General features: G+C 38.5%; 1 protein-coding gene across 1 annotated transcript in view; it reads left to right on the forward strand.

The window, feature by feature from the left end:
• PREP (prolyl endopeptidase) overlaps positions 1 to 12128 on the forward strand; it is a 137521-nt gene that overhangs the window by 41933 nt on the left and 83460 nt on the right. Inside the window, exon 7 of the mRNA XM_068551380.1 lies at positions 10413 to 10518. Coding sequence (XP_068407481.1) covers positions 10413 to 10518 — 106 coding nt within the window. The remainder of the gene's footprint in view (positions 1 to 10412; positions 10519 to 12128) is intronic.

A 12128-nucleotide genomic window follows, 5' to 3' on the forward strand; every position in this document is an offset into this window, starting at 1 on the left:
AGGAGAGAGTTGGTTTTGTGGTAGAAGTTGGATTTGCTGGTCAGTCACTATTCTCAGCTACCCCCCTTACTGCTCAGTGGGGGAAAAAAGAAAAAAAACAGTCGATTCTGAAATAACCGAGCTTATGTGCCAGAGAAACAATCAGGTAGACGAGAAACAAGAGTGGCTATAGCATGTCGAGACCTTCGTTACTAATTTTACTTTGAATGGGTTTTCTTTTCCTAGCATTTTCTGGTATACCTGTTTCCGGCATACCAAGCAACACATCATAGAATACTGAGGTTGATTTCCTTTCTCCCGCATTGCTGTAGTAGCACCCAGTATTGGGAAAGCTGATTTAAGGACTACCTATTAGAAATGTTTATGTCAGTGCACATCATATTGCTTAGACTATCCCGTGCTTCTGCTACTGACACTGTCTCCTGTTTTTATTACAAATCCATAATGAGTCCCATACCTGAAGAGCCATCACTGTAGGTGATTAGTTTGACATTTAAAAGTTTTCCTAGATTATGTTTTGGAAACATACTTAGTAAAGAGATGTTGTCATGATTCACAACTATTATGAAAGGAATCCACAAGAGTCTGTGAGATAAAACTGATAAGAGTTTCCTGCTCTGAGAGAAACATGATTAACTCTCAAAGTGATTAAAATCCATTTTCACGCCTTTTGTTAATTTCCCAGGCAATTTTAAGTCTCACTGCTTTTTAGTATACTTTTTTTATACACACAATGAATTATTTTGTCATAATATATAAAAGAAAGTAGTTTCCTCGATTTGAAGGAGTGCATGTACTTTCAAATTATGAAAAGACTTTATCCACCCTCTTGTTGGATTCTAAGTGGAAAAAATTATATATATTAAAGAAATTTCATGTTCGTGAAGCTTTGGTTATTAACACAAGACCATGTAACCATGGAGTCTAGTAGCTCTAGTATAAAACAGCTTATGAGCTTTTCCTTGAAAAGGATAATAAGTTTGATGAAAGTCCACGTATTCTATGTATATGTAAATATTAGTTATGGGTCGCAACGTTTTGAAAGACAACTTTGTAGATAGTTAAATGGTTGCAAATTTAAAACATTAATAAAGTGATCTTCTGTTAATTTTCTCTTAATATGAGATGCATGAAGAAAAGCTAGCTTATTCAGGTCAGCTGGAAAGCCCAGCTGTTTTTACTATATAGTGTTGAGACTAAAAATAGCCAGATTCATCTACTTTAAAATTTTTATGCTAGTAATAATAAATAAGTTTATTGTTTAAAATAACATCCAAGGGACTTCCCTGGTGGTGCAGTGATTAAGAATCCACCTGCCAATGCAGGGGACACGGGTTCGAGCCCTGGTCCGGGAAGATCCCACATGCCGCGGGGCAGCTAAGCCCGTGCGCCACAACTACTGAGCCTGCGCTCTAGAGCCCGTGAGCCACAACTACTGAGCCCGTGTGCCACAACTACTGAAGCCCGTGAGCCTAGAGCCCGTGCTCCGCAACAAGAGAAGCCACCGCAATGAGAAGCCCGCGCACCGCAATGAAGAGTAGCCCCTGCTCACCGCAACTAGAGAAAGCCCGAGCGCAGCAACGAAGACCCAAGGCAGCCAAAAAATAATAATCATAATAATAAATAAATAAGTAAAATAAATTTAAAAAAATAAATAAATAGAATAACATACAAAGATCCCATTCTCTAGAGAAACTACTATTATCGATATATTTATTATTTATGTTCTATCGACATAGAACATATGTTCTATTTCACACTTATTTCTGTCAACTCATATTTTTTTAAAAAGCCTCAGATGAGCCGATGGTGGAGCCAGTGACCTCTTGTGAACACGGTGCAGCTTGACCCAGACTCTGGTCTAAATGGGTCACGGTCACACCTACATGAGGCATTAACAGAAGAAATTTCATAAAAACGTCTTATTTGGGAGTAGATTCCCCAGAGGTTTGCTCTGGTTGCTGCTTATCTCTAAATTTCATGTCTGATGGTTTCTGGGTTTGTAAGGGTTACATTCCTGAATGTGCTGAGTCATGTGTGTGTTGGAGCAGCACATGTGAATCTAACAGAATAAAGTATAAAATATATACACTGTCGAATAGTCGAATAGTTTGCATGATGTCCGTCAAAGGTTTCCCTGGTAAATATGACTGTCCCAGGGAGGCTGAATACCACAATACACACAGGTAAAATTTCTCAGTGAACTCATGTGGCTTCTTTAATGAAAGTATAAAGTCTGATAACCCCATACCTTATACCCGACCTTTTGATAACTGTAAAGGTGCCCCGTTTTGGGTGCCCCTCTCCAAAACTAGCAACCACCACTTAAAAAGGTTTCCTTCAGTTAGCGTAAAATATGCCAAGATGAGAAACCAGATGACATGATGCCTTGCATGCTGTCACAGGTCAGGTTCCCTGGGGAGCAGCCTCCAGAAGTTCAGTGGGGGTGCTTTCGGAACCTTCTCCTGTGCTGGGGAGTGAAGGCAGAAGGGGGAGAAGTTGAATGAAATCATGACAAGGGCCTCAGCCGGTCCTATAGGGAGCTCTTGAGCTGGGTTAGCCCTTCAGCATTTTCCTAACTAGCGGTGAGGGGCCTGGGCCTGTATACCTTTATGCATTAATCAGTCACTGCATGTGGGATGAACGGAAAAGAATGTGTGACCTTGGGAGGGGTGGCTCTCTTCACTCAGAGGACAAGGCCCCAAGGTGCTCAGCTGAGAGCTGCCTGCTCCCAGCGCCCGGCAGCTGGGGGAGTGAGCGCTTCAGCAGACCCCAGTCCGCTACTCGTGCTGATGTCTGTTGATGAGATGTACACTTGAGAATGAGTGTCTGTGTAGCTTGAGTGTGTGTTAGACATAGCTCTCTGAACCAGATACCTATGCCAGCATTGCAGCTATAAGAATGGAAAGAGTCAAGCAATCACTTTTAGAGGAATTCTGCTTCCCTTTTAAAAATCAGTTAGGGACCATCCATTCCCAAGAGCCTTCTCAAATGAATTTTTTTAATTTATGTATTTATTTTGGCTGCACAGGACAGCATGCAAGATCCTAGTCCCCCAACCAGGGATCCAACCCACGCCCCCTGCAGTGGAAGCGCGGAGTCTGGACCTCTGAACCGCCAGGGAAGTCCCCCCAAGAGCCTTCTCAGATCTCACTCTTCCTCCCAGCTCCCTTCCCTGTTAGATGCTGCTCTCTGGCACTCTCGTCAATGCTTTGTATTTCTGACTATTAATGTTTACAGTATAACTGTGTGTGTGTGTGTGTCTAAGTGTCTAACTCTCCCACCTAAGCATAAGGTCTTGAATGCCCTGTGCTATTGATCTGTGTGTTCCAGAACCTGGTTCAGCCGCAGCAGATTCTCAGTAAATGTTGGTTGAATAAACAGCCTCAGCTCTGACTCCCCCAGATAGTGGACGGCTGTGTTTGGTGGCACATGTTAAATTGTGTCTCTGGTAAAGGAGATGGAAAGTTGGCTGGCAGCAGATTCTCCTGTTAAAACCAGCCACCTTTTGTGACAGTTTTATCTCCAACTTCATCTACCCCAGGAGCAAGGGAGGATGGCTTTTGGCTTTGTTTTTTATCTGGTTATGGATAATGAATAGCTAAGTACCAGCAGATTTCCAAATGTTATGTAGCCTATCTGTGAATACCACATTCTTCGTACATTTGAATTTTTTCTCTTTCCAGATACTTTTATCAATACAGATGTTATTCCTGTCTCCCTTAATTAACATTTTCTAAAGATATTTAATCAGTACTCTAAATGTAATTCAGCAAATGACTTCACACAATTAGGTTGTCAAAGTAACTTGTGTCTAAAGGGAAATACTTTTTAAAAGAATTGTCAGTAGTAAGAATGGTTAAGAGTTTTAACTTTCATCCTGTTGGTATTGTTTGAAATGCAATCAATGGACTTAATATCAGCAAATGTCAATATTTTATTTACAGTAGTTCTTAGAATTTTGTTTTTGTTAATATTTATTTACATAAAAGGTAGATTTCATGAAATAAAATCATTTTGACTTAAGGAAAATTTGTTTAATATAGACGTAAAGTAAAAGGAAGCTGTGATTTAAGAATTACAAATTTCATAATTGGTCAGTCTAGCATTATTGCAGCCCTGTTGTGAAAAGTCAGTGCTTTTGAATGAGATTAATTGCTTCTAGAGAACACGGTTTTTCTAGCCTGTGTCTTATTGTTTAAAGAAAAACAATGTTTTGTGAACTGGAATTTATACTGTTCATGAAGGCCTGAAGGGGCCCTTGGCTCTCCTGCTTTTCTATCTTTCTTTTATCTGGATTTCAGGAAAGTCACTTTCTTCTGTTGAGATTTAAGTCTCCTCATCATCAACATTATTTTTGTCTTCGCCTCCCAGTGATTCCCAAAATTCGTTTTTTAAGTTGTCTTGAAATAGTCTGAATGTGAGGCCGTGGTTGAATGCATTGTTACTGATTAAATTTTAGTGGAAAAAGGTATATTTCTAAACTATATATTTTAGGGCAACAATGACTTATAAATGATTTTGAAATTTGAGACCTTGAGCATTTGAAATTCAGAGTTGTTTGCAGTTTAGCAGATTTGTTTAGTGGCTATGGAATATCTCTGGGTTGTGATGAAGAGAGTTATAGAGAAAAAGACTGACTTAATTGGCATCCCAACAGCAATTCCCTTGGGACTTCCTGCCTTAGATTAAATATAAACTGCGGCAACCATTTGGTGCAGGCAGAAATACTGAGAAAAACTCATTAGATGTGCTTGAGACAGCTGTCATCGAAGGTTTGGTGTGGTTGTTGCAGTGTTTTACTGCCCTGTCATTCTGTTGGCTGAATCACTGCAGCTGAATTAGCCATCATTTATGATTGATGTAGCATGACTCTAAGCACTAAGCTATAAAGAGTCTGTCTTTATTTAAAGGACAAAAGAACAAAAGTATGAAGTATTATTAATGAGGCTGCTTTCCATTACATTTAATAAAGTTATAATTGTGAGGTTGCTAATGATATTCTTAGTATAGGATGGTTTAAAAATGAGGTGGAACTGAATTTCTAGACACTGGTTTATTAGCTATGTATATGAAAAGCTTAAGGAAAATGTATAAAAGACTAGAAATAAAGTATATAACTCCCAATGCAGTCAATGAAGGGAAAAAGTTTATAAAGAAATTTATATTAATACAGTGTAAAGAGAAAAGGAGAAGGGAAAAGCAAGGTGACTAGAATGTTCAAAATTAAGATGTGGAAGCAGTAACAATTAATAAAGACAAAATATGGATTCTTAGAGTGAATTTTTAAACTCCGTCAAGCCAGATGTTCATTTTTACGAAACCCACTTAAAATGTAATGACAGGTAATTTTCGGAAATACACTGAGGATGAGAATGGAGAAAATAATACATGGAAATCATAAATGTATATGCAGTTTCTCCAAAACCATTTGACAGTCTTTGAAAAGGCTAGAAGGAGCCTGGAAAGAGATGAAGAGAGTGCACCTGAGTAGTTCGGTGTCATGTGTAGCTTGTGACCAAAACTCATACAGCAAAATATGATTCATTTTTTGGAAAGGAGACAACTTCAGAACTCAGAAAAAATGTCACCAAGAAAGAACAGCCAAATTAAATGGGACTTTTCTAGAATCTTTTATAAAACTGTACTTAGTTGGAATCCCACTTCTATTTCACAAGTACAAATTACCTCTGTGCTTTAAAATAATTGTTCTGAGAAAGAGGTGTTTCACATCCGGTGTGCTGCCAAGTTCTTAAACATACTGGATGTTGTAGACACACACAGCCATTGTGATGAATTTACAAATGCAGAGAGCCCGACTGACAGACAGCTGGTTTACCAAAACAAACCTGCTGATAGAAAGTGGATGGGCATTTCTGGAGAGCTGGAATCTAATTCCTCCAAGTCTAAAAACTCCATGCTGCTAGTAAGTAAAACCCTAAAAATAGCCTACTATGTAATAAGACAAAAGAAACTATATCATTGTTACGTTTTTTATTAATCATAAATATTATCTTTTTAATTAGTCTTATATTACATTCTTAATTCTTACATCTCTGTATTTTAAACATACATAATACTATACCCTAAAATTGTAATCATCCAGTAAAGAATTAAAAATGAGTTAAACAAATAAAAGCATAATGACAAGTTTTTGCTTCTGGCCATGATGTGTAACTGATACTGGACTAACCCTCCTGCCGTAAACAGCTAGAAAACTATCCGAAGTAGACAAAGCATCTGTTTGCAGATACTGGTCTGCAGGTATCATACGACTGTGACGTGTGAGAGAGATGTCATATGATTGCCCCAGCTTTCTGCCTGGAGGGATTTTCTGAACTCTGGCACAAGAAGGAGGAACCCCCAGAATATTTACAGTCTCACTGAACTAAGGCTCCAAAGATTGGAATTCAGGAAGACTGAAGCCACTGGAATTTGCAGGCACAGTGCCCGAAGGGGGAACCACCCACTAAGAGTCCCAGAAATCTCCTTGGCGTCCCCCTGCATCTTTTTTCTGAACTCTGGCACAAGAAGGAGGAACCCCCAGAATATTACAGTCTCACTGAACTAAGGCTCCAAAGATTGGAATTCAGGAAGACTGAAGCCACTGGAATTTGCAGGCACAGTGCCCGAAGGGGGAACCACCCACTAAGAGTCCCAGAAATCTCCTTGGCGTCCCCCTGCATCTTTTTTCTGAACTCTGGCACAAGAAGGAGGAACCCCCAGAATATTACAGTCTCACTGAACTAAGGCTCCAAAGATTGGAATTCAGGAAGACTGAAGCCACTGGAATTTGCAGGCACAGTGCCCGAAGGGGGAACCACCCACTAAGAGTCCCAGAAATCTCCTTGGCGTCCCCCTGCATCTTAGGCTGACTGTTGAGTGGTGCATGCATAAGATGAGGCTCCATGATTCAAGCTGAGAACAACCACCAGCGACTCGCAAGCTGTTAACTACCAGAGGTTAACAAGTCTGGGAGACTTTCACATTCTAACCATTAAAGTAGAAGGGCCTTGTGAACACCCAGGGTATTCAGCAGAGACCCCAGAAAGGCCATCCATGCCTTTGCAGGAGGGCTGTAGACCTTCCCCAACAAAGTTTGAAAATAAACCTTAGATGGATCCAGCTGATCCACCAAATTAACTGCCTCAAAACATTTTAAAGAAAGACCAAAAAAAAAAAAAAAAAAAAGCAAACCCAGATAGCATTAAAAATGTTCAAAATCCAATAAAAAAAAAATTCCTCAATATGTAAAGAAGCAGGAAAATGTGACTTATAACCAGGAGAAAAACTAGTCAATAAAACAGATCTAGAAATTACAGGGAGTAGAATTAGCAGACATAGACTTTTTGAAAGCAATTATAAAAATAATTTTAAAAGGATTTTAGGAAATGTTAATGAATTATAAATGAACAAAGAAATAGGAAACATAAAAATAACCAAATATTCTTCTGGAGGTGAAAAATAAACTATCTGAATCGAAAAATTCTCTGCATGTGTTTAATAGCAGTTTAGATACTATACAAGAAAATACCTGAATTTGAAGACAGCAAGTTGAAACTAAACCACAGAAAAAAACTGAAACAAAAATGAACACAGTCTCACTGAACTGTAGAACAATACTAAGTGATCTAACATTATGTATTTGAAGTCCTAGGGTAGGGATGAGGGGACACAAAAATCATACGAGGAAAAAAACAGCCAAAAATGTTACAAATTTGGTAAAATAGACAAACCTGCAGATTCAAGAAGCTCAACAAATCTGAAAGAGGCTACTACAGCGAAGCCCATTATAATCAATTCGTAGAAGACTAAAGATAATAAGAAAAATTTAAAAGCAGCCAGGTAAGAAAACACATTACATTGTACATAGGGAGAAAAACATGAATGACTTCTCATCTGAAACAATTCAAGTCAGAAGACAGTGGAAAGGCACCTTTTTTTTTTTTTTAAGCTTTTATTGGAGTATGGTTGCTTTACAATGTTGTATTAGCCTCCACTGCACAACAAAATGAATCAGCCATACACATACAGATATCCCCTCCCTTTTGGACTTCCCTCCCATTTAGGTAGAGTTCCCTGTGCTATACAGCATGTTCCCATCAGTTGGCAAGACACCTTCTTATGAAGCCTTCCTTGACTGCCATATTTAAAACTGTAGTCCCTCCCCACACATCCTGCCTCCCTTACCCAGACCTGTTCATGTTCTGTACGGCATTTAGCATTTTATAATAGACTACGTTACTCCATATTTATGGGCATGTCTCCTCCACTAGGGTGTAACTTTCCCCCTTGATTTATTCACTGATTTATCTTTAGCATCTAGGAAAATGTCTTGCACATAATAGTTGCTTAGCAGCTATTTATTGAATGAATAAATGAAGGAATAGCAGTTGTTGGTAAGTGCATTCGTCAGGGTTCTCCAGAGAAACAGAACCAATGGAATATATGTATATATAATATATATATATAGAGAGAGAAACTTGTTTAAAGGAATTGGCTAACATGATTGTAGGGGCTTGACACTTCCAAAATCTACAGGGTAGGCTGACAGGCTGGAAACCTAGGGAGGAGTTTCAGCTTGAGTCCAAGGGCCATCTGTTGGCAGAATTCCTTCTGGCCAGGGGAGGTCAGTCTTTTTCTATGAAGGCCTTCAACTGATTGGTTGAGATTGACCCACATTATGGAGAGTAGTCAGCTTTACTCAAAGTCCACCAGTTTAAACGTTAACCTCATCCAAAAAAAACACCTTCACAGAAACATCTAGAATAAACCAAATATATAGGTCCTGTGGCCTAGCCAAGATGACACATAAAATTCACCTTCAGAGTAGGATGTGGAAAACAGGACAGCCGATACGTGAGTGTAAGTCAATACAACCAGTTAGGAAAATAATTTGGCAACATCTAGTAAAGTTGAGTGTGTGCATATCATACCACTGAGCAGTTTTACTTGTAGTTATGTACCCCGGGAAACAGGTATATGAGGCCACGAAAAACATGTTCAGGAATTTTTTAAAGTATTGCTTGTAATAAGGACAAAAACCACAAAGGACGAAAATGGAAATAATCTAATTATGTGGTAGGAAAATGGATCAATTAGTTGTGATGTATTCCTAGTTTGTCATATTCCTAGTTTGGAATATTTTACAGCAGTTAAAATAAGTGAAGCAAATATACATGTATCAACATGGATTAATTTTTTAAATTATATTGAATGAAAAAAGTTGCAAAAGGATGTATATAGTCTGATACTACTTATATCAATTTTGACAACTCAAAACCATAATGTATTATTTGTTGCATTCATTTTTTATCAAGATTCTTTTTGCTACCTAAGATTCTCCTGTTTAATATTTTAAAAGAAATCCACTGAAGCACAGGTCTTTTATCTCTGCTGCCTTGTGATATATAGGGGACTAAAGATACGCATTAAAAGTTGTTCAGTGCTTCCCTGGTGGTGCAGTGGTTAAGAGTTCGCCTGCCAATGCAGGGGACACGGGATCGTGCCCCGGTCCGGGAAGATCCCACATGCCGCAGAGCGGCTAGGCCCGTGAGCCGCAACTACTGAGCCTGCGCGTCTGGAGCCTGTGCTCTGCAACAAGAGAGGCCACGATAGTGAGAGGCCCGCGCACCGCGATAAAGAGTGGCCCCCGCTCGCCGCAACTGGAGAAAGCCCTCGCACAGAAACGAAGACCCAACACAGCCATAAATAAATGAATGAATGAATGAATGAATGAATGAATAAATAAATAAGTTGTTTAGTTCAGTAGAAACTTGCTAATGTGACCAGTATGAACCACAAATGAACGTTTGTGCATCTGTGCCCATTTTGCTAATTCTTACTCATTTAGAACAGCTTTTAAAATGTGTAACCTGTGACAAAATTTCAAACTCAGGGACATTATATTCAAAATGACAGATTGCATGTATTTTTCAGTTAAAGAATAGACTTTATTTTTTTTAACTTTTAAAAAATTTAAGTGTAATTGACATAGACTGTCGTGTTAGTTTCAGGTGTACAACATAGCGATCCAACAAATACATAACAAACGATCACTGTGACAAGTCCAGTAACCATCTGTCACCATACAAAATTATTACAGTATTATTGACTATAAAGAATAGACTTTAAATAAAAGTCACACTGAGTCATGGCATTCAGTTATATATAAATATTTTCAACTTAAATATTTCACTGTGTTTTGTTAAAATAAACTGTGATTAACAGTGAAATAAGTTAAAAAATTGATGTTCACCTTTTCTTCTGATAACTTTCATATCCAATCCAACTGTTTGGGATAAAGATACTGCATTTGCGGTGAACCTTTATTTTTTAATTAATATTTAACAGTGTTCTCACAAAAAATATATTCTAATCAGCCCCGTGTGCTATTTTTGTTCCCTTCATAGTTATCTGACGACGGTCGCTACGTCTTGTTGTCGATAAGGGAGGGGTGTGATCCCGTAAACCGACTCTGGTATTGTGACCTCCAGCGGGAACCCAGTGGCATCACCGGTAAGCTGTCTTTCAAACACGGATGGTTACTCCAGGAAGCTCCATTAAAAAGCGATTACGTTGGTCTTCTAATTGGTTTCCCAAGAAACCTTCTTCCATTTAACCACGTCATCTCAGTTCATATGGTTTTTTCTTTCGATATTATTCCTTAAAATGAAAAGAAATTGAATGAAGCTCTTTGTTGGCTTTAGCATTTTCTCTGTAGATTGAGGCTAACCATATTTTTTGCATGCTTATGAGTGTGAAAGTTTCCCATCCACATTGCACATGAAGAGTGTTTGGGGGGAAGGAAACTGGCCCTTTGGTCTGTAAAGCATTATGACTGTCTAGATGTAATGGTGCAAACTGTCACAGGAAAGAGATAGGACACCAGTGACAATTTATTGGGTTAAAAGATGATCACCGGACAACTGCTCAGTACTGAACACACGTACAATGTCAGCCTGATTTTGCTTGCTGAAACCATATGTATCAAGATAGTAAGCATAGGACCAGCCAGTTACAAGTTCTAGATGTGGCTCATTTTAAATGTTGTTTTCTTCCAACATTTATTATCATACTAGCACCATCATCAAGCATTAAAGCTTTTCAGCTGCACTATGTACTATGCTGAAAATTCTCAGACCCAAAAACTCTATCAGGGATACACTAGCACCCAGACAAGGATACAATTACACCATGTTCTGGTTAATGTAAAATAAATATATTTTAGAGATAGTTGACACAAATTTTCAAAATATACAATATTGAGTACATTTCTAATTATTGATTAGATTACCTCATTATTAGTATCTAATCTATATTACATTATGATCAGAAAATATATACCTTTTTTTTATTATTGATTGGACACTGCATCATTTTTGAACTTCTCTGAGCAAGATCTGTATCCTAACATTCTTAGCTGTTACAGAGCACCATTCACACGTACAGCAGGATGAAGTCATCTCTCTTCTAATATTAAATATATATCCATTGCATAAAGCTACATTTTTTTTTTCTGTTTGGAAAAAAAAAAGATACACCCATTTTGATCTTAAGAAAATTGCATCCACCGCATCAGTTTCACATTCTCTGACAGGAGCACACCACCGCCCAAGAATCGCTCACTTGAGTTGCAAGTCTAGGTCTGCATAGAGCTGAGCATGGAAGGTCAAATCTGAAAGAAGCCAACAGCAGTTACTGTGCTGCCGTCCTGCCCAGTGTTCCTCTGTGGGTCTAGGATGGTGGCAGGGACTTGGCTTTTCTCCAGTTTATTAAAAATTTCAGTTACAGTGTTCTCCCTCCAGAGAGTGCTGCTTTCATTTTGTATTTATTAACTTCATTATATCTTTAAATTATTAGGTAGGCTAGTTTTTAAAAGGTACACAAATTGTCTTCTCTGCAGCTGGAGTAAATTAAGCAGTTTCATCCACATATTCATATACTGAACTGCAATTGCTCCGTCCACTTTAATAATAGATGGTAATACTTTGAATGAGACTTAGCAAGTGCTGGCGCCTCTGTTTTCTCCCTGACCTCTTGGTCCTTACGTTTTTTTTTTTTTTTCACTATCTCTCCCCCCACCACTTTTTCAGCACTCATGAGGAATTAGAGAAGAGGGTGTGATA

Source organism: Eschrichtius robustus, chromosome 9 (genome assembly GCF_028021215.1).
Source record: "Eschrichtius robustus isolate mEscRob2 chromosome 9, mEscRob2.pri, whole genome shotgun sequence".
In the NCBI taxonomy this organism is placed as follows: Eukaryota; Metazoa; Chordata; class Mammalia; order Artiodactyla; family Eschrichtiidae; genus Eschrichtius; species Eschrichtius robustus.